Below are 26,232 nucleotides of genomic sequence, written 5' to 3'. Positions count from 1 at the left end.
TCGAGGGTCTGTGTGGGTTTTTGGGTTGGTGCCGCTTTTGTGTCATCCTCGTCGACGCATTCGTGTCAAATTTATTTCTCCTCTCGTGTTTTTTTTGCTTTGTATTTTAGTGTAATTTTGTTGATTACAACGTTGTTGCCTTTCTTCTTTACATTGAGTGTGTGCGTGTGTGTGTGTATGAGATTGACATCGTTGAGTGTGTAATTTATTTGGAGTGATCCTAAATTATACATGCATGTGCCTCGCGTAACTGCCAAAGATATGGCATGAGATATGGCAAGAGTGTATTTTAATTTGGGCTTACATTTTTAAACAACTTGACCCAGTTCGACACTGATTATTGTGTGTTTTAAGAAGTAGCTGCAGCTAGTATTCGAACAATAAGTACCAAATAATAGCATTAAGAAATCAAGGCAAAATGTATTTATAAGCAGAAACTTCAATTCATAAATTTACATTTTAAACATCTTCAGGAAATGCGTTGATCTGAAATGAAAACTCAAAAGCGAAACGGCGAGCCCAGGAAAGTATGCTACACTTTCGTTCGCATTCCACCTTCATCACGCTGTCCTTTTATCTTCGCCGTCTTCTTGGCCCTCGGCTTAAGATTTTAGGGCCACATTATTACTTTTTATGACGGCACAAGGGAAAGTCATGTTTCGAGCTTGTTAATATAAAAATTGCGGTGGAACCACCGAGTTCTGGCGGCCTCCGGGCCAAACTCAACGCCAAAATGTCTAATGAAATCTAATAAATTAAAGAGATTTATACAAAAGCCGTTTGCCCGTGGCAATGCTCCCTTATTTTCCGCTCAACCATATATTTTCTTTGTACATATATATATATATAGGTTCGGCTGCTTTTCTGCCCCCAGCTTCTTGGTGGCATAAGTAACATTAGTTCGCGCTGGACGAAGGGAAATCATTGGCTTTTCACCAGAGTGTAAATTCCTTGAGCAACAAGAGCGATGGGATAAGTTTTCCCCCTTTTCCAACCACTTGTCACACTCCATTGTCTTTCGTTGTGAATGAAGCCCAGGGAAGGCAAAACAGATAAAAGATATCGGATAAGAGGGTGAAGTACTCCCGAAACAATCAAAACTTAAAACTTAAATCAAAGTCAATGCTTCAATAAAATGTTTTATTTTATCACTCAGCTAAATGAAATTGAAATTGCTCTAATGCTACTTTATTTTGACCGACTCTTTGTCTTTGTGTGCATAAAAGTTTAATTGATTTTCAATGTTTATTGGGCTATGGAAATAGAAGAAATAAACCCCATTAAATGGCGAGAAATGAAAGAGAACTGTGGCTATAAATCGGAACGGTAAAACTGTGCCAAAGTCAGTTGAAAAATTTAATCAACCTTGTTGTGACAATCCTGGAGAGGATTTGAAGCTAGATTGGTAGTCCCTGGAGCCACTTAACTATAAATCTTGTGCCGCTTTAGAGGTGCAAAATTGTGTACCTAAAATGCTTCTACGTAGTCGCATTCGTTGAGGTAATGCTTTAAAAATGATTTATGGATCCGCATCCCCAGCTCGCAAGGAGAAAAGGACGAAAACAGGGCGGCAGGAAGCATGGCCATGTGTGAGGATCGGAGGGGAGTTCAAGGAGCCGGTTCAGGACCCGGCACCTCAAGTGCTCGGCCAGCCATGCAATTACATATATCAAGGAATGGGAATGGGTCTGGGTCTGGGTCTGGGTCCGGGAACTCACTGCGGGGTGGCCCGTTGGCCGGAGAATATGGAGCCTTCCCTTGTTATTTTTGTGCATGTTACAGCAGGGGCGAATGCATAAATTATTTAAAATTACCCGGCAGCGGCAGAAGGAAGCCCTTCAGCTCCCGTGGAGCAGACTCAGTCTTGTAAAGTGCGTGTTACATTGAACAAATATTATTTGGAGTGCAATAAATAGATGATAAATGTCTCAAAGGCGACCCGAGAATTCCTGCAGAAAGTTAATCAAAGCGTTTGAGAAATGGGCTCTTCTTGGCGGAGGAGCTGCATAGTTGGCAGGGTTTGCCGTCGCGAAGAGGAGCAACTTTCCACGTTCTTTAATAAACAAAGGGTGTCGGCTTCATTAATCATGATATGCAATATTTTCCTATATTCTTAACCTTAAGAGCAGACTGGGTGCTTAGTTGTAATCATTTTCTTGACCCCATAACTACTCCTCTAAATATTCGAGCTGATGTACTATTGATAACCCATTTGTTTCGAATTAATTATGTAATATGCTGTTCATTAATGCTGTATAATTTACATTTGCAATAGCAATGGCAGCAACACCACAATTAAATTAATTAATTATTTATCGCAATCGATAGGTGTATTATTTCAAACCCATTTTATACATCCTACAAAGTAAAAGTTTTTAATGCTTGGGTTTTAAGCTCACATCAGAACCGATAAAGATTTCCTTCTCGGCAACCAAAGCAGATTTCTTCAACATATAATGCAGATGCAGCACAATACAGAATGCGAAGGCGATGCGAAACAGGAGTCGTCTGTTGGGAGTAACCAGTCCCAGGACTAGGAGTCCTCTTCGAAAGCAACCGCTTCTTACGCTCTGACTAAAACTGTCGATATCCTGCAGCTTCCAGCGGAAGTCCCTCCGCTCCGACCATCCATGCGTGGCCAGGACCTCCTCGAACTGAAATAACCGCGCCGCATGCATCCAGGAGGTGTCCTGCGGAGCACCAATGGTGGTTACCAGCTCATCGAGGGTGTGCAGTAGAGAGCGCAGCGTGTTGACGATGATCGCTATCTGGAAGATGCGCCGCCATGTGCCACTGGAAAAGGTATAGATGGAGCTTAGGTTGTACAGAACGATGAGAACCAACTGGGGGCTCAGGCAATCTATCAATTGCCTGGTGACCTTGACATAGGATCGATGCAACCGCTGCAGGGAAATCTGGCGTCTCTGTAGCCTCCTAACCGCTCGATAATCGGATCGCAGGATCTTCAAACAGAGCTTCTCGTCAATTGCCGCCATTTCACGGTTCACCAGCTCGAAGGACTTCAGCAGCTGGGCTAGCACAATGCTAATCAGATGCGAGGTGACATCTATCACGCAAATGGCCAATGAAATGGGCACCACAAAGACCGCAATGTAGAGCAATTTCCAGCTGGCGTCCAAGGGTCCCAGAAGACCCATGTAGAACATCCGAAAGACCAGCAGCTTGAGCACCAACTGCAAAGCCACAAGCCACGACAACTCCACCTTCCGCCTGCAGAGACGATGGAGCTGCGGAGCAAGGCGCAGGATTTGGTTTATCACCCGACACCGCTCCTCGATGACTCCTCTTGGCTGGATTAACAGGCAGCAGCTGAATCCCACCAGCTGGAGATGCAGCATCAGGGGATAGGGATCCAGAAGGGCCAGCGTGAAGAAGAAGGCGCACCAAAGCCCAATCATCCTTGACACCGTGACGCTGTAGTACGTCAATCGCAGCTCGTTGCAGGACTCCTCGTAGTGGAGTCGCATCAATCCCAGGTGATGGAACAGCGCCAGGTAGATGCGCAGCAGGAGGAGCACGTGCCTGCTGATGTAACGGTTGCTCAGGCGAAGCGAATGCCACCAGGCCATCGATGAAATGGATCCACCAACTGGATGCCCCAAAGGATACGACTGTTGCCCAATAAAATGACCATCGTTAGGTGCGTAATGCCTCCATAATGGTCTTCTGATGTGCACCAATTAGGGTTGTTGCTGAAATAGACAGAGGCAAAGGTTATAGTTTGATGAAAGCAACATTCAAAAATATACCTTAAAGTTTTTTTTATGATATTTAATGATATTCATTTATTCTTTTTTGTAGTAAGCACTAGCTGAAAATGAGAACTTAAAAAAGGGGCCATGGCAACGAACTGTGTAGATTAGCCGGAATACAAAGGCGTGCTCGATGGCTCCATGGCCAAGCACATTTCAGTTAGATGTACTCCGGAATTCTTGCACTTCATCAACACAATTTGTTATGCAATTAATTTGAGTGGCAAAAAGTGAGGAACTTGGTTTGAAGGCGCCAAATGGAGAAATGGCTGATGGAGAGCGTCGGGTGCTGGATGTGAAGTCGGGTAAACAAGTTTTGCATAATTTCCATAAAATATTTCATAAACAACTTGAAAAATGGAAAAAGCTATGCTATGCAGCCAACAACTGGGAAGAGGAGAGAGTCCGAAAAGAAAGCAACGCAAACTCGCAGCGGTAATTAAAAAGTTCACAAAAGAGTCGGGCACCAGGGACTTTGGAAAATTGCTACCAAGAAGAATCCCGCCGATGACAAGGCGCAAAACTTGCCGATTGAATGCGAAATGTGGTCCAGGAACTGGTCCGGACCGCTCCTACCCATTGCCAATTCAAATAAATTAAAAAGGAACTGCGACTCGTTGCCAAGTTTGTCACCGCAGAAAAATAATACGGAAAAAATGCTCTATATAGTATAGATATTAAAATATGTAGATGCGAAACAAGAGCGCAGTGGAGGCTTGAAAGGAACCGCAAACTGCGGTCACTGTGGCTTCTCTGGTCAGTGGTCGTTACTTTTGCACTCTTGTTGTTATTTTTGCGGTGCTTGTGCTGCCAGCACCGCATCCTTGCATCCTTGCATCCCTGCATCCTTTTAGCCCTGCAGAGTGTCACTGCTCATTATTGTCGGCAATGTCCAGGCATCGGAAATTGGAAAAGTTTCCTGCCTTCGTGACATTCCACACTTTCTCTGACACGTTCTATGAATATTGAATGCAGGCATAGATTTGATTAAAGTGATATAAATAAATATATTTACTGCTGACAGGGTCAAGTACAGGGAGGAGGATGAATTTATTTTTAAGGAATTTAAAAACATCAAACGGAATGTTCGAGAGGTGCTAAATATTTACTACAATTTACTTTTTTTTTTTTTTCAAAACAGCTGACAAAGCTCTCTCTCTTTTTACCAGGATTATTGCCCCTCTTTTAACCGCTTTCTCTTTGGGACACCAGGGGATTCTCTTTGGGACATCAGGGGTGGTATTGAAACGGTTTGAATTTATCTGAGCGGTAGAAAGCGGGGAAAAGCGGGGAAAAGCGATGTTTCCACAGTAACAAACAATCAGTTTCAGATGAAAGTAACTGCAAGCGGGTGTTTTAACTACTATCGGCGATATCCCGACGCAGCCAATCGACCAGTGAATCCCGGGCGCATTCCGCCTCAGCATCCAGGCAGAACATCTTGCAAATGTCCTGTAGCCAGTTCCCAATAATATAGCGTTTAATGCAGGGCATTACGCCCAGCTCCCGGAACACTTTTAGGCAATAAAGTTGCAGGCGGGGATTATCGGTCGTGGAGGCCATCAGACGACCCACATAACACGGCAGTTGGGTGAACTCCCTGCTGCGCCACAAGGCCCGCTTGCTATGGAGGCCATTGAGCAGGGCCAGGACCGTATATTCCCAGTTTTCCACCTTCTGGCGTGGCAGCAACAGCCGCGGATTCTCATCGGGCTGGGCAAAGACCTCGTAAAGCAGGCTTACACCATCCACGGCATCGAAACGCCGCTGACCCTCGGCACAGCAGAGTAGCAGCGCAAATGCCTTGGTATTGATGTCCCAGAAATTGGACAAACGATTTAGGATTCGCGAGTGCAGCAGCTCAAAGAAGCCCAGCTCGATTCCCTGATCGGGCGCCACTTCCAGCATGTGACACAGGTGGTGCCACAAATGCAAAGGATAATGCGGACGGCACGGATCCTGCCTGAAGATCTCAGCCAAGGCGGAAAAGTTTTCAGGATCCTCCAGGAATATACCCAGAACTGGCACAAAATATAATACATTTAAAACCAATGAAGTACATACAGCTCACCTTTTGGCTTGCACGTCAGATTTCGCAATATCTCTGAAGCCAAATCATCCTTAATAGACTCTTGGCTCTTAATGATTTTATAAAACTCCACTCTTAAGCACTTGCGGTTGGCTATATTTTCGGCGCCATCGAAATTGCGGGAGAGTATATCTTTAACAAATAAGGGCTCATCTTTAGTGCTCAAATATTTTATAAGGGTCCTTTAACTTACTATAAATCCTAAGATACATCTCCCCCTCCCGGTGCTCCTCTTCGTGATGCTTCAATCTCATTCGCATAAAGGCATTTTTCAATCTATTGAAGGATAACCATTTGATAGGACCAAGAAAAGGACGCAATGAAGACAACCCACTTTCTCACAAGATCCATTTCGGTGATAGCTCTCTGTGCATTCAGTGGATTTAGAAGAAATTCCGACAACGACACGACTGCCCTCCAGTGGGTCAGGCGAACATCACTATCCAGTTCCTTTAGCAATTTGGGCAGTGCAAACCAGCCGTAGGCCAATTGAGCACGATCCTCCAGGTGCGTGGAGCTCGAATTGCAGCAATACGGAGTGCACCTACAAATATTGCGTTTCTCCATGGCCTGAGTCCACACTAAGCTCAATTTGTTATGATTATCCTCGGCTGATATTACTTTCTAATTACCCTTATCCTGCTGGCTATTGATGGAGGTCGGCTTCAGCACATCCTTGATCTCGTATTGCAGAAAGTGATTGCGATATCTCGCTAACTGCTCCCACATTTTGGTTTATTTATTGCTTCTAATATATTGCAAGCAGCTGCGAGAAAATACAATACGTGTCAAATGCCAAATGTGAATGTGTGAATATTTTCGAAAACCTTTAAAAACTCAGTATAAATGACGTTATAACATAACATTTCTGTTAGTAACATTTAACATTTATGTTAGTGCACCGTAAAGCGCCATTGCGGCTGAAGTGGGAACTCAAGTGGTGGAAGCTCAGCTGAGTGTTGAATACGGCAGAGGGTTCGAAGCACGGGAAACAGCTGTTCGGCGCGCGAATCGATATATCGCAATGTGGATGATATAGTTCGCCGATTTAATGCCGCTGCATTTGTGAACGGGCGCCGAACGAGTTAAAACCGTGCAATAAATGCGGACTCTGAGCGCAGCTATACGAGACCAACTGACAGGCCCGCAAAAAATGCAAATACCAGAAGTGCATCTCTATTGACCGGTTAAATACTCGGCTGCGTGAAAAGTGCATTTGCGAATTGCAACTTCATCGAGCGCCAAGTGCACTTGCCTGAAAAGTTGTTAAAAAAAAGCAAGGCGAAGAAACACAGTCTGCGTGTGGGAAAATGTAAACAAACGAGTTAAATAAATAGCTAAATAACAGTAAGAAGGAGAGTAGAACGTAACGAAAGTACCGAAAAAGCGCAGTGTTTTTGTTGTGCCGGCTGAAATAACTGTGCTTGTGTGCGCGCGCGTTCGTGTGTGTGTGTGTGTGTGTGTCTGTCCGTCCGTCGGTGTGTGCGTGTCAGTGAGCAGACAACAAAAGGAACTCGGCTCGCTCTTCTTCTTCCTGCGCGTCCTACCCGTCGCCTAGTTTACCGTTACTTGCACTGCCAAATTTGCAACAAAAACAAGTGGAAATAGGGAGATAAATAAATAAGCCGACGAATTTCGAATAGCATAAATAGTACTCCTGCCAAAAGAACAAAAACAGCAAAAAATAACAGAAACGTCAGCTACAAAGACGCCCAATCGAATCGAAAAACAGAAATGGCCTTGATAAGACTGGCAAGGTGAGTTTTTATACAGATTTCTCGCGGATATTACCTCTAAAGCATGTGTATCGGAATTTTCCCGTTAAAAGTTGTAGTCCACCTTCGCTTTCTTTGCCTTTCCACTTAACAAACCGCAATTAAGTTCGCCAGTGGCGGAGTTTCCATCCAAGGGGGGTTTTCCCTGCCCTCGCCTACATACACATGTAAAATTGATTTTCTTTGGCCCCCATCATCCTGTCCTGCTGACCTGCACTGACCCCATTTTTCATTTCCCTCTTCCGGCGAAAGAATAGAGTCCGCAGCCTGGAAAATCCGGCCCTGGCCTTTTTGTTGCCTCTTGGTCAACAGCAAAGCGCTTGAGGCCGTGTAATAAGTTTCGGGCAAATATTTATTTCCCAGCAACGAGTTGTTGATACTGAAGTTGGTCAATGCACTCTGGGCCCTGAAAAGCACTAAATATCGCAAAATATAATCTGGCACTCTGGACAACAATGATAACAGTGATTACGGAATCGTAGATATAATAACATATATATTTATGTACTTAGATTGCAATTGATTTATTACTTAATATGTAATTGGACATTTTATACATTTTCATTTTACGTAAAGAAAAAATGCCATAATCAAGCATAAGTTACCAAAATAAACATCCTTGTTTCGATTTGGCACGAATTATATTCGAAATCTTCAAAATACCAGTTCGGAAACTAGATTTAACTAAATTTTAGAACAGAATAGAATTGAGTAATAGAATCGAATGAAACCAGATCAATTCATGACCTAAGAACACAGAGAACGTAGTATTATTATGATCAGAATTTCAAATGAAGTGCTAATAATAGGAAATCTTACGAGCAGTCTGTGCAATTAATTCTGTTATTGCCTAACAATACTACAATGTATTTATTTACCTTCTCGATTTCGTTTGTTGACTTTTCCAGCACTTACAACAACTAGGCAAATAAGCACTATCTGGGTATCGAATTTCCAACGCCATTATCCCACTATCCATTCACTATAGACTGCGATATTTATTTATATGCTGTTTGCGCTGTTTACGCCTGCAAAGTAAACAGTCGCAAATCACACATGATTAAATTAATCAAGCGGCGGCGCACAGGCGTTAAATATGCGATCAGTTGATTGATGGCCCGCTGACTGATTGGCCGCGTGCCCAGGCACCAGAATTGGGACTATCCCACACGCCACACACTACATGCCACAAGCCACACGCCACAAGCTTTGCACTTGCACTTTGTCATGGTGTGGTGGCACTCAAGATTGCAGCGTGGATTGCGAATTGGGTTCGAGCTGGTTCACTCCGCACTTGGTCCGCACTTGGTATTCGGCGAGTGCCCCACTTCTAATGGACTCCCATGGCTGGAGCAGTGATTCACCTGACCCATTCCAAGTGGGGGCTCCAGAAATAACTCGCAGCCTTTCAGCAATTGAGATCAGAGTTCCAGTAATTGAGTGTAATTGGAAGTGAACACGAGGCTCCTCCACTCCACGCCACTCCAATCCCAAGATCTCTCTGGACGGATGACGGATGACAGCCGCCAGTGGAAGCTGCAAAAGTGCAGCAGATTGCATCCACAAAGAATGTGTCTGTTTCTCGGCCCGATGGCCCCAATATGTCCTCGCCTGACCCGCTGCTGCAATTCGCCCATGAAACATATACCCCGTGTACCGCCACATATATGCATGTCTATATACTCATGTATTTTTATGGCGCTGCAATGGAAACTTTTGTGCACTGCAATGGGAATGCAATAAAACTAAAACGGGAGGCTGCATTGATAAAGCGAGTAATCTATATGACGACATGGTCTCGAGTTACTCTGTAAATACGTAGCACCCTGCATATGGAGCGTATTTACATACTGCATATGTACGTATGTATCTGCGTAATCCCGGGCTGTTTGAAAGCCCCATTGTTATACGACTCGTGTTGGCGACTCTTTAATTTAATTATGACTATTTCATTAATTGAAATGCGTAGTATTCTATAAATGGAAACGTTGCGGCCGCACTGAAAGCTCCCAATCAAGATCTGTGCTCTACACTTTTGCCAACCTTAACTCAAAATAGGCGTATCGGTGTCAGTTCGATTTGTCACTCCACTTTAGCAAAGCCGTCCATTGTCTTCGATTAGATCTTTGATTGATAAGCAGGACTCCTTTGTCTTGGCCACAATGCACCTGATCGATCAATGGGAGGTCTTGGCCATCCACTCGTGAGTAAACTGAGATATCTCTGTAAAGTTGCGCAATTTCAAAGCTTGTCGCACATCGAATTCTAGTTGCTCATTCCCACACAAAAACCCGTTTAAGAAACCAACAAACAAATGAGCTAACGTGCTTGCCTACGCTGACGTTAAGTTTGAACACCTTTTAATCAGGATTTTGGTTGTTCAAAAAAATCTAATATAAGTTAATACATGCAGAGATTAGGCTTTGATATGTTGAATGCATTGCTATTAATAACTTGTAAGTTAAGATCCCGAATAGTTGACAATGACTGCTATTAAGTACAGCCATTATCTTTAGTTTCAACACATAAATGGCTAAAAACGGATCCGCCTTTACGGCCAGTTTAAAATGGTAAACATTGCTGTGAGAACTGTCTCAGTGGCAGTAGTAGAAATGAAATTTATTATTATTGCTCAGTTTATAGCTGATTATTTGCAACAATTGAATCAAACGTCTGTGTGTGCCAGCCGTAAATTTGCAGCGCACAAATTAAAGATCAAACAGAGCAATTGGTTACGGAAAAACCTCAACGAACTCGGCACACACTTTGGCCGGCAGAAGTGAGATCTATGGGAGGTAACCACATTGACATGCGGATCGATCGGCTACCTTTTGACCGATCTGAGGGTGGTGTCTGGAAGAAGGTTCTCTAGAAGATTCCCGAACGCTGACCAATGAACGCTTAGCGCAACTCGATGCCCAGACATTGGCTGGCAATAGTCGTCTGGTTTTAGATGGCAACCAGAGTGCGGGAAATCCGGCTGAAAGCAGTTTTCACCAAACTTATCCAAAGTCAAGAGCATGGCGCACACGAAACTCACGGATACAGCGATACAGTCGCTACAGCCGCTACCGATACAACTGCATTCCGACCACGTCGCCACCACTGCGACTGTGCTTCTGGTCGAAAAGCAGCCGATGCCAGGGTACTGCAACTCAATATGGCATTCGGACGAATGCCGTCCGCAAGCCAGGAGACCCGCAGGGGAGTTCCGGAGATTGGGGCCCACGGCGGCGACCCTCCATTGAAAACTAGAAGCGCAGAAGGGCGTCGTACTTTTTTGGCCCCGGCTGTAGTATGGTAAACTCGTATGCATGCGCCACCGTTTCGAACACGGCATGCGGGGCGTATGCGCAATAAATATATATCATTTGCTTTGGAGCCCACTTGCTAATTTCCATCAATTGCAATAAACCCAGCCTCAAGTCTCAAGTCGTGTCATCCACAGGACCTTGATGGTAATGATCCGTAAATAAATACCCCACCTTTGAAAGTGGCAATTAGCTAAAGTCAATTGACATGCATGATGATGATAATGGCTGAAAAAGTTGAGCTGCCACGTGAGATTCCATCTGATGATCTCATAAAACATAGTTTGCATATCGTGCAATGTGTTGTGCATATTGTGTAGGAGAATTAAGGATTCATTCCCAATTCCTACCATGCATCTACATTTACTTATTTTAGAAACTGCAGAAGGCTTTTAAGGCTGACTGTGCACAATTGTTTGATTGTTATTTATACTTAATTGTCATTTAACGAGATTGCAATATGCACAACACCCCCTAGGCTATAAATAGGCTTTCGTTTTTCTATTTTTCCAATTTCAAGTCCATCGTGCACAGGCACGCTCCTCATTTGGCCAATTCATTATAGCCTCTACAATTGGGTTAACTGCTGAACGGGCCCTGAGAAATATATGGCTAATTAATGGTGCTTTTCAAAAGTGTTATTTGTAATTACTGCAACTACATTGTTTGGCGACAAAGAAAATCGCACTTTAATGCCAGTTTCCCTGGGCAATTAATGGAATGTGTAAAAAGGGGCTTGTCGTCACTCGGCGATGTGGTGACCAATTGGAAAACCTGTTGCTGACTCAGAATTTTTTCAAGTGGCTGTGGAAACCTCACGTAAAGAAATTAAAGAAAACTCAACGAAAAAGCTAAAACGCATTTGGTTAGAGGAAATGTAAATGTTTTTATTTAGTTGCAATATAACTTGGCGTCTCTTAGGCGTTCTGGTCATGTAATTCCACGCCGTTGAACAGAGTTTGGGTAGAAACGTTTACCCATTCAATTGATCCTTGCAGTTAACCTCTTTTCCGCATGGAAATTGATGTGCTCCAGTGGCAATCCGCCTACTCGGCAATTTGTTGCAATTTTCTAAATATAGCCTAACCCATTAAAGTCACTTAGAATGCAAAGCCGACAGCGCGGACTCGTTTCAATTGGCGCAAGTAAAAGTGAATTTAAAAGTGGTTTTCCTTTTTCTCCGCCCAGCCTGCCAGCGACACAGAGTTCATTCATCCAATTTCGTATTTGTTTGTGCAAAAGTCGACTTCCGCATTTGGTCCACCATCGTTGCGCCCCCGTTTTTCCGCCCCAAAATCCAGTGAAAAGCGAAAGTGCGACTGGGGCCGCCTGCATTTCCCCTGCTCCTCGTTGTCCATTTAATCATTGCAAATTTTATGCAATCTGCCGTTTGCACATGTGTGTGCGCTGATCTTTTTATAAGCACTTTGTGTGTGCCATATATCAAAAAGCAGATCATGTCGGGCATTTTTCATACACGTATGTAATTCAATTTGATTAAATGCGCGTAGCGTGCGCCAAAAGTGCATTGACTCCGAAGGCTGATGCGCTGCATTTGGCATTTGGCTGGCCTGATGCGTTTGAAAAATAGAAAAATTACCCTAATCGAATTGGGGGAGTGCTTCCCCCATGACAACGATCTAATCAGCCGAGAAACCCCAGCGGAGAGTTAATGCATTTCAATGCATACTATATGCTGTAGTCGTATGATTGTCCGGCACGCGATTCGTTCATTTGTCGCTGGACCAACCCCAATGCAGGCAGATATCTTCTTTCACCAAAACTTTCCTTTTAATGCGTCTGCTTCAACTCGAAGAAAGTCAAAGTACGCCTTTTGTTATATTTTATAGGGTCCTCCATATCGAACAGAAAAAAGTCACAAATTATCTCTAAGCGCTTATAATAGTTGCAGATTTGCTATTTTCAAAGAAGCATTTTGGGTTTTTATGGGAAATGTATTTTAAAGGAACATTTTGCGTAGCGCAATTGATCGATACATTTTGTTTCCTTCGCTTTTCGTCTGCAGACAAAAATAGATACAGCAATCTGATTGTGAGATAACCAGTTCAATTAGGGAAAGTCAGAGTCGCCGGCATTCGCTTTATGCAACTCTATTTTATCGACCAAACAAGACGGCCGCCACAGCAGCTGCAGTTTAAAAATCCCGCCGAAAACCAGTGTTGTCAAACGCAACACCGATGCGACCAGGTGGCAACGCGGGCGCGGCATGTTTTCTTGTTTTCGCAATTTGCATGCGGCGTTAAAATTTCTGAAACGTGCTGGAAATTCTGCCGAAAATGAGCGCGCTTAGCTGCAAACTGCTCCTGAAACGGATGCCCTGCACCCTGGAGGAACTGGCGCAGCTGATCTGTGAGTGCAAGCTCATCCTGCCGCGCTCACTGAACACCTACGGCCGGAAAAGGGTTCTCCTCGAGTATAGCGACCCGGAGGAGGCGGAGAAGGCGCTGGAGCAGCTGCAAGGACTCAGCGAAACGCTGGACAAGCCGCTGTGCATCAGTGTCTTTGGACCGTCGCCCAGTTCCGGAGCCGCCAGTGCCAGCAAATCCACACAGACAAAGGCAGCGGGAAATGGAAGCCCTGCTTCTGGCTTTCCGGATATCGACAAGTACGTTCGAAGGCTATACGCCTGCAATAATCAGTCCGACTTCACACAGCCGCCGCCGCCATATCTCAGCTATAGCTATCCACCCATTAACGGGGAAATCCTAGCCAGAATCGGTCAGAGTCTGCAGACAAACTCACAGTTCTATAACCAGGTTTTGCACCTGATGAATCGCATGAATCTGGAGCCACCATTTGAAAAGCGCCCCGATGGATTGATGGTTCAGATGCATCTTCAGCATGTGGGCACTCAAACCGAGTCCATACCCAGCGAACCGGAGAGCGAGTTGGAGAGCGACGAAGGGGAGCAAAAGTTGGCCAAAAGGCAGCGATTGCTCCCACCTCCTTCGAGCGATGAAGCCCGTGCCAAGATTCTCAAGCGAACCCGCCAAATGCTACAGCAAGCTGCCCATCTAGCTAGTCACACTAATCCCACACGGGCTGTTCAAAAACCCACTTTTGACGCACCCAAAATCGAGATGAAACTGCCCGAAATCCTAATACCAACCGCTTTAAATCCAGAAAGTGGTGCATCCACAGCAAAGCCAGAGAGGCGTCTGTCCACCAGTAAGCTCGAAGCTCTGCCAGTGTACAAGAACTACAAGACCGGCGATCCCAGCAACAAATTGTACATTAAGAATCTGGAGAAGAGCGTGGATGAACAGCAGCTGAGGGAACTCTATGCCAAGTACACGGCTTCGAGTAATTTGGACATCAAGGTCATGCAGCAGGGTCGAATGAAAGGGCAGGCTTTCGTGACCTTCCTCGAAGCCAATAATCCGGATATAATAGCCCGAGCCCTAAACGAAACCAACGGACTTTTGGTGCACGACAAACCCATGATTGTCTGCTACGGCAAACAGCAATAGGAGCAGTCAAGAGAACTGGGAGAAGGTTAGGATTTCGTCGATATTCTGTTTTCAAATCGGTTTCCCAAACAGTAGTAGTTTTAGTAAACGTCAATCTGGTTTGATCTTATACTCAGATCTGCTGGAGTAGAGGCAATGAAAATAACATACCTATTTTCTACAAAATTTAAAAAAATCATTTTTTAAAAATTATAAAATCATAACTGTCTGGTTACGCTTATATTTTACAATTCCTGTTCGTTTTTCAGACAACTGGGCCTGATCGATACCATATACGTCGAGGGTGCTCGCCCAGGACCCGATAACGATCCCGAGGAGTCGTTCAACGAGATCGAAGCCACAGCAGCCAACGTGCCCATTAAAAGCAAGAAGTCGAGGAAGTCCAAGCGACTAGCCATGCAGCCCTACTCCTATGTGATTGCCGTGGACTTTGAGGCAACCTGCTGGGAGAAACAGGCTCCACCACAATGGCGTGAGGCGGAGATTATTGGTAAGATATTAAAATACAAGTATACACATTGATTTGTTGGAAATGCTATAATAGAACGCGTATTTAATTTCCAGAGTTCCCAGCAGTGCTTGTGAACCTTAAGACAGGAAAGATCGAGGCGGAGTTCCACAAGTATATTCTACCCATAGAGTCGCCCCGCTTGAGCACCTACTGTACGGAGCTGACGGGCATCCAGCAGAAGACTGTGGACAGCGGAGTGCCGCTGCAGACGGCGCTAATGATGTTTCACGAGTGGTTGCGCAAGGAGCTGCGCGCCCGGAACCTCACCTTGCCCAAGATGAACAAGTCCAACATAATGGGCAACTGTGCATTCGTCACCTGGACGGACTGGGACTTTGGCATCTGCTTGTCGAAGGAGTGCACACGCAAACGGATGCGCAAGGCAGCCTACTTCAATCAGTGGATCGACGTGCGGGCCGTCTATCGGTCGTGGTATCAGTACCGCCCGTGCAACTTCACCGATGCCCTGGAGCACGTGGGCTTGGCCTTCGAGGGCAGGGCCCACTCGGGGATCGACGATGCCAAGAATCTGGGCGCCCTTATGTGCAAGATGGTGCGCGACGGTGCACTCTTCTCGATCACCAAAGACCTGACGCCATATCAGCAGCTCAATCCCAACTGCGTGTTGTGAGTTCCAGCGGCCAGCAATCCCTCCAAAAGTTGTAACGGAACGGAGAATATCCATTTAGTTGTTGGATTTTATTTAAATATTAATATAAAACGCAATGAAAGGATTGGTATGGAGATGATGAATAACTAAAGAGAACATGCACGAAAATTTAAATTTCTTTTCTGTTTTTTTTTTTAATATTTGCCCTGATTTTATTGTAACGGCAATTGATAAGACTTGAACAATTTGAAGCATCGCAGCGATCATACAAATAAATATATAAATAGCTATAAATATGGCCTTAAGAGCATACATATTTTTCTACCATTCATACTTGATAATGCTTAGCTGTAGTCTATATTACGGAATGCAATACTTATTTTAACGACTTACACCGCCTACCATTTAGGAGATAACTTAATAAAACGACAATAGCTACATACAAACATGTGTATGGTATGGTATGGTATTTCTTGAGATCAAACGATAATGTCACTCGAGAGTCGATGCTTGATGGCCACTTGCACGACCGCCTTGTCGCCAGTGATCATCCACTCTGGATTCTGCTCGGTTAACTTCTCCACCGTGCAGATGGGCAGCCCGCAATAGATATCCGATTTAATGACGCGCAGGGCACAAACGCTGGTGGGCTGAAAGCCGCGCAGGCAATCGGAAAACTGGGTAATTGGCTTGTAGTTAATGTCGCCGAGCAGTTTCCGGTAGTTGAGATCTCCTTTAAAAATCACCAGGGCTGCCTGGCTGATGTAGACATACAAGCAAGGCTGCACCCGCTTCATCTGGCTGAAGTCGTGGCCACTTGTCCAGAAGTAGCTCTTGTCGCACAGGATGAACGAACGATCCCTGATGTAGCCCCGTATCCTCTTGCTAAAGGAATTCAATTCCGGAAACTCATGCTTGCGAAAGAACTTCAGCAGCCAGTCAAAGTCCCTTTGGGTGCAGTCCGAGATGAACCACGGGATAGCCTTCACATGGAACCGCACCCGACTGGCCAAGCCCGCTTCTATAATATACTCGCCCAGCAGGAGGTCCGCAAAGAGCTCGAATCCCGCATTGTCGCACACGATGTCCACGTAAACGGGCGCACTGGCCTCGGTGAGATCCTTCCATACATCAGACGACTGATCGGCCAACAAATCAATGTCGTATTTGGCCATCTGTTTGTAGATTTTGTCATGCGCGCCCCTTCTTGTAATGCTTAAGTCACCGTGATTGGCCCACGCAGATAGTTTTAGGAGATACTGAAAGTTCTCCTCGCTGCGCGCTATCCCCTTGGTGGAGACTAGGATGTCCCTCATCAGGGGCGCCACATTGGTAACAGCGGACGTCTTTTGATCACCGAAGTAATCATACTTTGCCAGGCTTTCGGATCGCTGGAATATCGACCAAATGCGGCGATACAAGTAGCAGTCTGCATGCAACCAAACCGCCGAGAACCATTGCCTTCTATCCTCGCCAAGACCCTTTAGGAACGTGTTCCAGCTGTCAGTGTCAGGCGCCTTGACCCGGAATAACTGGAACTCCTTGTTGTTGATTATCTCCTCGCGCAGCAGCTCCAGGCTCCAGATGGTACGCTTCAAATCGAAATGGGCATAGTCGCCACACTGTTCAATGATTTCCGGCTCTCGATCCTGCAGAAATATGATCAAATCTCGCAAAAACGCCGGCGATCTTCGCTTGAAGGTGGAAAAAGCTAAGCTGCGCAGGAATCGGGCGGAAAGTTCGTCATTCACTCCAGGAGGATTGTATATGATCAGATTCTTTTCGTTAAACCGCTGTTCCTTCAACTGCTCAATGGCCGCAGGATTCGTGGTGTTCGTCACATCGGTGCGGCTACTATGCTGACTGTTCATATTGCCTAAAACTGAGAATTTCAAAGACCTTTGCCAGGAACAAATTTTCGATTCCAAAATGACATTTTTCGAAACTTTAATTGCCCGCCAGGCAACTGACGTTCATGCGAATGAGTGTCTGTGCTTACTATACAATGCAAAAGGATTTAAGAGTACACCTATTGCTAAAGGCAATGCAAAAGTATTTAACGTGCTGAACATCATTTTGTAAAACTAAATTAGTCATGGCTGCAGTGTTATAGAGTAAATTGAGTATAATTTCGTTCTGCATCTCGGAAAGGTCACTGTGAATTTCAACAATTAAGCTAAGCTTATAAGGACTAAAACAATTCAACTAATTTGCTGTCATGGCCCTGGTTTCCTTCCTTACTTGCTGGCGAACTGTATTACACCGTATTCGCCAGTCAACATCCAATCCTTATCCTTGGCAAACAGTTGTTCCGCCACGCCTGCGCCCAGTCCGCAGATCAGATCCGCTTTAATTGTGCGCAGAGTGCACAGATTGGAAGGACGAAAGCCTAAACAGGAATAAGAAACAGGTAAAAAGCTAAGGAATTTTAGACAAGATAGACTCACCCCTCAAGCAAGTTTCAAAGGACTCTGTGCTGTCCCAGGAGAAGTCGCCTAACAACTTGCGATAATTGAGGTCACCTTTGAAGATTACGAGTTGCGCCTCCTTTAGGCGGTCGTACAGTGGCTGATTCACCTCGGGCATGCGGTAGAACTCGTAGGGACTCGTCCAAAAATGCTCCAGCGGCGAAAGCTCAAACTTGCCCTCGGTCGTCAAACGCTGCCATTTCTTGCCGACCTCACTCAGCGCCGGATCTGGATGGTCGGCCAGAAATTGCAGTGTCCAGTGGAAGTCATGCTCCATCACGTCCGAAATGAACCAGGGAATGGCCTTGGGACTGAAGCGCACCTTGGCGGCCAATCCCTTGTCGATGATGTACTCAGCCAGGATGAGATCCGTATACAGCTCATAGCCGGCGTTGTCGAAAATGATGTCCACAATGCCCTCTCCGGAGGCTCCGTCCAGGGCTTTCCATACTTCCGCGGTGCCGTCAATCAGTAGCTTCTCCTCCAAATCCGTAACCTGGTCGAAGGCATTGCCAGTGGGCTTTACCTGTTTGCCGGAGGTAATGGACAGATCGCACCGGTTGCCCCACAAATTGAGTTTGATCAACTGGCGGAAGGTGTCCGAGTTTCGTTCATTGTGCCGCGTAGCCTTGGCCACCGCCAGCATGGCGTCCACACTCAGTTTGGCCGCCGTTTGCTTCTGCTCGCTGAAGTAGTCGTGGGCGGGCAAATGGGCTGTGGACCGGAAAATAGATGAGATTTTCCGGTACATGTAGCACTCGGCGTACAGCCAGCAGGTGGAAAAGTAGCTTCTCTTCTCCTTGGGCAGTTTTTCCAGGAATGCGTTCCACACTTCAGTGTCGGAATCTGAAAGGCACAGATTCGTTACTCTTATCACAGAAATTCATTTTCCAAAGAGTACATTAAATAGTAACATATATAAAAACGCAATCAATAATGAGTACAATACTGATTCAACAATATAAAACGGATTGGGTCAACGCACTTATATGGAATTGGAACACATATGTAATTACTTTAGTAAGGAACTCCAAGTAAGAGCCTAATGATTGCCAATCCATGAGTCCCAAAATACCTACCATTTCCACCAAAGGGCAACAAGGGACCATTGCCCAGGATATCCGCTCGCAGCTGCCTAACATCCTTGGTAGTTTGGTCAATATCGGCTTCCGCTGCCTGGAAAGCGATTGATGCAAAGGTTCTAGCCCAAGGTCAAGGCAAATGTGCACACAACTACTCACTGCTCCATATGTGGCCAAGAGGACGTCCTTGTCCTTGACTAGGGAATCCGCGATGGTGGCCAAAGTCGAGGGCAGGCGCACACGGAAGGTGTAGTAGGCGAAGCTCCTGCAATAAATGCCAATTGAATAATAACAATATCTCAATTCCACGACTCTCTGCAGTGTGGGTAACGATAGGTCGGCGTATTTGTTACATATGCGCGGGCCATATAGACACCATCTATAGTGGGCGCTATATTTAGCCTTACTCACTGCTTATAGAGGGCCGCCAGCTCGGTGTGCGGCGGGGTTGGTCCGTCGACAATTCCATTCTTAGCGTCAAAATCCGTATCGCTGGCCATCTCGAGGATCTGTTGTTGCTCCAGTCGAATATGTTTACGGAATTGAACTGCAGCGGAAAGTTTATAACTTGATAATGTGGCGCGTAGTGTGACCGTTTTGGGGGAGATGGAAAATACCGGATTTTGAACGTGCCGATAATTTCCCACGCGATACTTTTTTTGGTTTTAAAAACAAAATAATTTTTTTATTAAAGCAAGTGGTACATATAGATGTTTTTGGTCTGTTTTGGTTTTTTGTTTAGAGATATGTAACGACTATTTAATACCAATAATTTAAACTGACCAGCCTTTACAAGATTAATATCCAAATTCACGAGTTCCGTCCACGAACTGAATGACCCCATAACTGCCCGAGACCATCCAGCGGGGATCCTTTCTACTCAGCGCCTGGCCAACACCATCGGGCAGGCCGGACATTACCTCGCTCTTGACCCTCCGCAGCACACAAATATTGCTGGGAAGGAAGCCACGGAGGCAGGTGCTCAGTTCCTGGGTGGGCACCCAGCAAACGTCCTGCAGCAGCTTGCGATAGTTGAGCTCACCCTTGAAAACCACAAGCTTGGACCGCTGCAGAGAACTATACAAATCTGGCTCCATTTGCGCCATGCTGTAGGACACAAATACGCAATCAGGCATTGAATGTACAGTGGTATGATGCGTACCTGTAAAAAGAATGTGGTGATGTCCAGAAATGCGAGATTGGCGCCAGTTCGAACTTTCCCTCATCGATGAATTGCAGGAACTTCTTTCCTATCAGACTTATGATGTAGTCAGCATGCTGACTCAAGTACTCCAGCGTCCAATTGAAATCCCGCTCCGTCACATCGTTGACGAACCAAGGGTGGGCCTTCACATGAAACCGCACCTTGTTGGCCAGTCCCTTCTCAATTATGAACTCAGCCAGAATAAAGTCGCTGAACAGTTCGTAGCCAGCGTTGTCCAGTATGAAGTCCACCTGCTTTTGTTTCTTTAGCTTTGGGTTTTCCAAGCACCTCCAGATCTCTGCCGCCTGGTTAACTAGTACGTGCTCATCGGTGGCTGACAGTTTCTCCAGCACCTGGCGGTTCGTTTGCTTGGCTGTCTCCGTGTCGGTCGCCACATCATTACAGTTGCTCCACATGTTGATTCTCAGAAGCTCGTCGAACACTTCCACGTTATTTTCTGATCGCCGTGTGTACTTGGTCAAGGCTAGTACATCTTCAATGCTATCCGTGAGCGCTTGTTCCTTGACCTTGGCAAAGAAATCGTAGGACTTCAGGAATACGCTGTTTTCCAGAAAGGATTGGAGTTTTCGGTGCAAATAGCACTCGGCATGGAGGGAGCTGGCCCTGTAGAAGCTTCGTTCGCCATCGGGCAGACTGCTGATAAAGTTGTTCCAGATTTCCCGATCGGGTTCTAGAAAAAAAACAAGGTTTATAGTCCTCACTCTTAGAACCTAGAAACTAACCTTCTCCTGTAAAGTTTTGAAACGATTTGTCCGTTTGCAGTTCGTACTTCAGCCTCGATATCAATCCAATGATGATCTTGAGCTCCTCGCGGGCAGCCTGAGAAAATTCATGTGAGGCTGAAAGAAGAAACAGTTAATGAAGCTCCCAAAAATGCTTGCGGAGATTACCTTACCGAATTGGGCTACCAGCTCGGATTTGTCCCGGGTCAGCGTGTCTATCACGTTGGTCAGGATGACGGGCAGACGACTCCTGAGTGTGAAGAAGGCGAAGCTCTGCTTATAATGGCCCGACATAAAGGCATTGAGAGGAGTCTGCAGGTTTACGATCTGGTACTTGGCATCGAACTCCGTTCGCAACAGTCGCGATAATTTGCTGGCTTCCGAGCCCGCCTTGCCTTCATCCTCGGGCTGTTCGCCTTCCGAGGAGGGGTCATTCGATGACGATTCCATCTTTTCTGTTTTTGTCTGTGATTTTTGTGCGTTTACTGGTGCATTACAGCAGAATTTACCTGATTTTGACTGATTTTTCAAAGCTTCAATGCTTAGTGTTGGCTAACGCACGTCATACAGTGCTTATGCGCAGAAATGTTGGTGAATTCCATTTTTAAGTTTATGCGCGAGTGTGGAGTTCTTCGGTTTCAATTTATTTATCGAATTTTAAATTGATAACCTGAAACTGTTCAGGAAATAGTATTTTGTTTCTTACAAATCAATACAATGTATTACATTCTTTTGATTTGTGTTTTTTTAAATTAATAATCTAAAATTTCTCAAGAAATATCGTTTAGTTTCTTTATTATACATTAAATGTATTTACGTAAAGTGTTTAGTGAATTTTTATTTATGAATTTATTTACGAATTTAATGAAAATTATATTTATTATTTGCATTAGCATCGGTATTCAAACACAAGCCATTCATTGTAATTACATTGAATTGTTTAAATAAATAAGTGATATTATGTGAATACAAACGTGCTGTTATTAACGTAATTAAAGACTTAAGTATAATGACAAATGAATATAATAATTATAAATATAATTTTAAAAATGTATACATATTTACATATTTTACATAAGTAGTATTAAAAAATCTTGGTATCGTTAATCAGCTGTCTGGCGAACAGTGTTGCAAAGCGCGCCAGAGTGTGGCCTTTTTTAGCCCCTTTATACTTCCGCATCTGATTTACGTCGCTGCCAACACTACCCTTTATTGCAGTTTTATTTGGCAAACGAACGCGACGCGAGGTCTGCAAAATGTTTAAAGCGCGAGGAACGGCCAACCAGTGATTGCACCTCGATTGATCTGTTCGATCCGATCTGATCTCGCAATCGGGCAACGCAAAACCGCAGCAACCGGGCGGCAACCGCAGCAAATGCCATCGTGAATAGAAACGCCCACCCACCACACAGGCACACAAACGGGGATTTGGATTTCAGTGTGGACTTGGAGTCACCACACTCGCACAAACTCGCGCGGACCCTTGGAGCACCACCCGCACACACACACACGCACACACCCCGCCAGCCACACACACGCACACCCGCTCACCCACAACGATGTCACACCTACCTTTGCCGCTTTATGGCTTCGCGGCATTCTTCATGGTTTTCTGGCTGGGCACCTGGATGGTGCATGTGATAGCCATCTGCTACGGCCGCTACAAGCTGCACAAGAAGTCCTGCAAGCTGCCCACAGAGGCACAGCCCCTGCCAGGTGTCTCCATTCTCAAGCCCCTCATGGGCGTCGATCCAAATCTGCAGCACAACCTAGAGACCTTCTTCACCATGGACTATCCGGTGTACGAGCTGCTCTTCTGCGTCGAGGACAAGGAGGACCCGGCCACACAGCTGGTAGAGCGACTGCTAGCCAAGTACCCGCTGGTGGACGCCACCCTCTTTGTAGGTGGCTCCGACGTGGGCGTCAACCCCAAGATCAATAACATCCATCCAGGTTATATGGCCGCCAAGTACGATTTTGTGATGATCTCAGACAGCGGCATAAAGATGAAGGACGACACGCTGCTGGACATGGTGCAGAACATGTCCGATAAGCACGCCCTGGTCCACCAGATGCCCTTCACTTGCGACCGGGACGGATTTGCGGCCACCTTCGAGAAGGTCTTCTTCGGCACGGTGCAGAGCAGAATCTATCTATCGGCGGATGTGCTGGGCATCAACTGCCACACGGGCATGTCGTGTCTGCTGCGCAAGGCGGTCATCGACCAGCTGGGCGGCCTGCGAGCCTTTGGCTGCTACTTGGCTGAGGATTTCTTCATCGCGCGCAGTGTAACGCGGCTGGGCTGGAAGATGCGCATCTCCAACCAGCCAGCGCTGCAGAACAGTGGTCTCTGTGACATCGGAAGCTTCCAGGCGCGGCTCATTCGATGGGCCAAGTTGCGCGTGGCCATGGTGCCCACAACCATACTGCTGGAGCCGCTCTCCGAGTGCATGATCCTCGGCGCCATAGCCGCCTGGTCCGCATCCGTGCTGTTCAGTTGGGATCCGCTGGTGTTTTACCTGGTGCACGTGCTCTGTTGGTTCCTGTCCGATTGGCTGCTGCTCTCCATTGTCCAGCACGGCTCGATGCCGTTCCACAAGTTCGAGTTCGTCGTCGGCTGGCTGTTCAGGGAGCTGACCGGACCCTATCTGTTCCTGCACGCCCTCTGGAATCCGGCCATCCGCTGGCGCGCCCGCACCTACAAGCTTCACTGGGGCGGAGTGGCCTACGAACTGAATAGCCCCGCCTCCGATGCTGTCAACGACCCGCTGGCGCCACAGCCACAGCCCGCACCCACGTTAGAGCCTGCGGTAATCAACGCGGGAACAACGGGGGACACGCTGATCTGCACGGGAGCCAAGCAACGACTGCTGGTGTCGTAGCACCTAATAGTTAAGTTTGTTATTTTGTACTTGTGAGCAAACCAACTCAGCGGACTGCAAGCGTCTGGCGGGCGGCGTCTAGCGTCTGGTAGTAGTATTATTAGCTGAACCTTAGTCACTACGTAAGTCTAGACTTAAAGCTGTAAAAATGCGAATGCGGAGCGGCATCCACGCACTCATCCTGGACGTGAAGCGCGCCAGGCGGACCTAGATTAGTTTAGAGACCCAGTTTAGACGACGAGCGTATCGCTGCGATTGCTCGCCAAAGATTTAGATGTAGGCGTTCGAGCAGATCGACCCGGGCGCATTTTGGTGGCTTCATGGAAACTGGTTAATGATGCTTAGTGTGTGTATATATATAGCGTACATATTTGGTAGCCAGCCTGTACAGACGTAAGCCCTAGTTAGCACATTATGATTGCGTTAGTTCTCCCCGCTTCTGTTGTTGCTTTATTGAGATGTAATTATTTATTTTGGCCAAGCACACTAGGTATACTGTTATCGCTAAGCCTATATTTATGATTACTTTTAGTTAAGTTGTTTGTGTTTTTTCTGTTTGCCCCAGCTGCTGTACATAAGCGCCAAAAGGGAATGCCATTGAATAAATCGAATCGAATCGAAACGAAACGATCGTGAGAATGAAAACCCATTAGGTTCTGATTGATGTTCATTTGCGATATCGTTTTTCATAGATCCCCTCACCTTATCAGCTAGCTGACTCAGTTTCTATTATGACCAAATAGGTGGGAAATCTTTGGCTGAGTCACACCATCGACTACACTCGGTTTCAGCGTAATTATCATGGCATACTTGACTCGACCCTACACTCTTAATGCGGGTCCAGCAGCGATCGCAATCCACTGCGTGTGTGTGTGTGTGTGTATGTGTGTGTCTGGGTTATGTGGGAGGTGGAAGGTCAGGCTGGCGGCGACCATTATAACGTACAATAGATGCTGCTCGTAGAAGCTTCCAGTCATCCAGTGATTGTATGAATTGGTCTGAGGAAAAATTCTTTCGAATTCTTTCTACACAGCCCCTTATCGTATTGAACTTAAGCCACGACAAACGAACGACACAAAAACATATTTATGAATTAAACGTTGAACAGATACGAGAAGCGGGCATATCAGCGGCAAAGGGAGCGAGAAGCGAATATACATATATATATAGTGGACCTTCGATGCAGGTCCGGAACCAACCTAGGCGACGCCTATAGCTTACGCTTTAAGTAATAACAATTAGGCGGAGACGTATTCTAATGAACCAGGGTAGATATATTTGGTGGGCACACACTATAAACGACTGCTGATATTTTTTGCACAGCCGCCCTGCCCAAAATGGGTGCAAATGCAATTTAAACGGAATGACGTACTTTGGGGAGGGAGTGCTAACAAATTCCGAAATTGGCCATATCTTGCTGGAATTATGTAAATTAATCAATCGTTATCAGTACCCAAGGCACGGCAATCCACGCGAATTTCAGTTAAGCGATTAGATAACATTGTGGGAATGCTAAAAACCCTTCGACTAGAATTGTTGCTTCGTTTGCCAAGCTATGTAAGGCGAACTATGAGAATAATGTATGAGTATATCAGTAATTAGTGTGTATTTTTAAAATAAATTCGTATTTTAAGTCTACAACTAGTCAAACGTATTTACTGAATAAACTGAGAAGCATGACCAATATAAATCCCATTTTGTTTACATCTAAAATTCACAAAGAATGCTGTGTAATGCACAGCAAATGCAAATTTATTTCCGTCCTCCGGTTTCTGATAAGCCGCATTGGAATGAATCACACGATTGTCTGTGATTTACAATTAGAGGTTTTGTTGCGTACATTGAGATTACTCAAAATGGCCGCAATGGGCTATCTAATCGACTTGTACGAGCATGGCGAGGAGAGCCAAAAACTCAAAATAATTTGTATACATAGGTGCCTAAATGATTAATATATGGGCGTTCTAGTTCCTATTGACTAATCCACATTGAATATTATTTTTGAGGTTCAAAAGATTTCTTTGCGACGGAGTTATGGCCAAAAGTTAGGTCGTTTCTTATCATATAATTAGAAAAGTGTGCAGCTTTTGAGGCGAATAAGATTAAGACTTTATTTGTCCCAGTTAGATGAAAAGTGAAAAATGTGCCAGATACTTCAGGCCACTCCTATCCTCGAGCTATCTTTAAGTGTCGGGCGTAATCTTCAAAAATGCTCTATCCACTTGATTTTGTTTCTTTTTAGTACACAATTCAAATTCAAAATTTTAGTTCGGCGCGCAGATCTAAATCGAGA

General features: G+C 45.5%; 7 protein-coding genes across 10 annotated transcripts in view; 2 read left to right on the top strand and 5 right to left on the bottom strand.

The window, feature by feature from the left end:
- LOC6548102 (ERI1 exoribonuclease 2) overlaps window positions 1-15,870 on the top strand; it is a 99,716-nt gene extending 83,846 nt beyond the window's left edge. Inside the window, exons 1-3 of one of the 4 annotated variants that reach the window (XM_015156776.2) lie at window positions 6,852-7,619; window positions 14,688-14,929; window positions 15,004-15,870. In XM_015156776.2, coding sequence (XP_015012262.1) covers window positions 7,597-7,619; window positions 14,688-14,929; window positions 15,004-15,581 — 843 coding nt within the window. In that variant the 5' untranslated portion in view covers window positions 6,852-7,596 and the 3' untranslated portion in view covers window positions 15,582-15,870. Of the gene's footprint in view, window positions 1-6,851; window positions 7,620-13,129; window positions 14,465-14,687; window positions 14,930-15,003 lie in introns of those variants that run through there. The other 3 variants (XM_015156774.2, XM_026981160.1, XM_001975107.3) reach the window with 3 other exon arrangements.
- On the bottom strand, window positions 2,376-3,590 carry LOC6548382. Its single transcript, XM_001975105.3, has one exon. It carries the CDS (start codon window positions 3,588-3,590, stop codon window positions 2,376-2,378), a length of 1,215 nt encoding a protein of 404 aa, XP_001975141.1.
- LOC6548383 lies at window positions 4,801-6,652 on the bottom strand. Its single transcript, XM_001975106.3, has 5 exons — window positions 6,495-6,652; window positions 6,197-6,443; window positions 6,056-6,138; window positions 5,845-5,994; window positions 4,801-5,794 (listed from the first exon to the last, which is right to left on the bottom strand). Exons 1-5 carry the CDS (start codon window positions 6,589-6,591, stop codon window positions 5,130-5,132), a joined length of 1,242 nt encoding a protein of 413 aa, XP_001975142.1. The 5' UTR covers window positions 6,592-6,652; the 3' UTR covers window positions 4,801-5,129.
- Window positions 15,871-15,926: 56 nt separating the features above from the next.
- LOC6548104 (protein-glutamate O-methyltransferase) lies at window positions 15,927-17,553 on the bottom strand. Its single transcript, XM_001975109.3, has one exon. The coding sequence runs from the start codon at window positions 17,429-17,431 to the stop codon at window positions 16,040-16,042; it is 1,392 nt and encodes a 463-aa protein (XP_001975145.1). The 5' UTR covers window positions 17,432-17,553; the 3' UTR covers window positions 15,927-16,039.
- LOC6548105 (protein-glutamate O-methyltransferase) lies at window positions 17,491-19,765 on the bottom strand. The gene is made up of 5 exons (XM_001975110.3): window positions 19,522-19,765; window positions 19,270-19,375; window positions 19,108-19,204; window positions 18,008-18,874; window positions 17,491-17,949 (listed from the first exon to the last, which is right to left on the bottom strand). Exons 1-5 carry the CDS (start codon window positions 19,608-19,610, stop codon window positions 17,798-17,800), a joined length of 1,311 nt encoding a protein of 436 aa, XP_001975146.1. The 5' UTR covers window positions 19,611-19,765; the 3' UTR covers window positions 17,491-17,797.
- A 37-nt stretch (window positions 19,766-19,802) lies between these two features.
- Window positions 19,803-21,644, bottom strand: LOC6548106 (protein-glutamate O-methyltransferase). The gene is made up of 4 exons (XM_001975111.3): window positions 21,231-21,644; window positions 21,058-21,174; window positions 20,273-21,005; window positions 19,803-20,217 (listed from the first exon to the last, which is right to left on the bottom strand). Exons 1-4 carry the CDS (start codon window positions 21,505-21,507, stop codon window positions 19,908-19,910), a joined length of 1,437 nt encoding a protein of 478 aa, XP_001975147.1. The 5' UTR covers window positions 21,508-21,644; the 3' UTR covers window positions 19,803-19,907.
- A 563-nt stretch (window positions 21,645-22,207) lies between these two features.
- On the top strand, window positions 22,208-25,629 carry LOC6548107 (ceramide glucosyltransferase). Its single transcript, XM_001975112.3, has one exon. It carries the CDS (start codon window positions 22,617-22,619, stop codon window positions 23,937-23,939), a length of 1,323 nt encoding a protein of 440 aa, XP_001975148.1. The 5' UTR covers window positions 22,208-22,616; the 3' UTR covers window positions 23,940-25,629.
- The last annotated feature ends 603 nt before the right edge of the window (window positions 25,630-26,232 follow it).

Source organism: Drosophila erecta, unplaced genomic scaffold (genome assembly GCF_003286155.1).
Source record: "Drosophila erecta strain 14021-0224.00,06,07 unplaced genomic scaffold, DereRS2 tig00000092-arrow-pilon, whole genome shotgun sequence".
Taxonomy (NCBI): Eukaryota; Metazoa; Arthropoda; class Insecta; order Diptera; family Drosophilidae; genus Drosophila; species Drosophila erecta.
Note: the sequence above shows the minus strand (reverse complement) of the source record. Positions and strands in the feature narration are given on the sequence as shown.

Bases quoted from the DNA above. Each gene is read 5' to 3' on its own strand.
- LOC6548106 (XM_001975111.3), bottom strand. From the start codon at position 21,507: ATGGAATCGTCATCGAATGACCCCTCCTCGGAAGGCGAACAGCCCGAG. The intron at 21,175-21,230 runs GTAAGGTAATCT...TTCTTCTTTCAG, and splicing joins CGAGCTGGTAGCCCAATTCG to CCTCACATGAATTTTCTCAG. The intron at 21,006-21,057 runs GTTAGTTTCTAG...TTTTTTTTCTAG, and splicing joins TCAAAACTTTACAGGAGAAG to AACCCGATCGGGAAATCTGG.
- LOC6548382 (XM_001975105.3), bottom strand. From the start codon at position 3,590: ATGGCCTGGTGGCATTCGCTTCGCCTGAGCAACCGTTACATCAGCAGG.
- LOC6548107 (XM_001975112.3), top strand. From the start codon at position 22,617: ATGTCACACCTACCTTTGCCGCTTTATGGCTTCGCGGCATTCTTCATG.
- LOC6548104 (XM_001975109.3), bottom strand. From the start codon at position 17,431: ATGAACAGTCAGCATAGTAGCCGCACCGATGTGACGAACACCACGAAT.
- LOC6548383 (XM_001975106.3), bottom strand. From the start codon at position 6,591: ATGTGGGAGCAGTTAGCGAGATATCGCAATCACTTTCTGCAATACGAG. The intron at 6,444-6,494 runs GTAATTAGAAAG...AATTGAGCTTAG, and splicing joins CAATAGCCAGCAGGATAAGG to TGTGGACTCAGGCCATGGAG. The intron at 6,139-6,196 runs GTGGGTTGTCTT...ATCCTTCAATAG, and splicing joins GAAATGGATCTTGTGAGAAA to ATTGAAAAATGCCTTTATGC.
- LOC6548105 (XM_001975110.3), bottom strand. From the start codon at position 19,610: ATGGCCAGCGATACGGATTTTGACGCTAAGAATGGAATTGTCGACGGA. The intron at 18,875-19,107 runs GTAGGTATTTTG...TGTGCCTTTCAG, and splicing joins GTTGCCCTTTGGTGGAAATG to ATTCCGACACTGAAGTGTGG. The intron at 17,950-18,007 runs GTGAGTCTATCT...ATTCCTGTTTAG, and splicing joins CTTTGAAACTTGCTTGAGGG to GCTTTCGTCCTTCCAATCTG.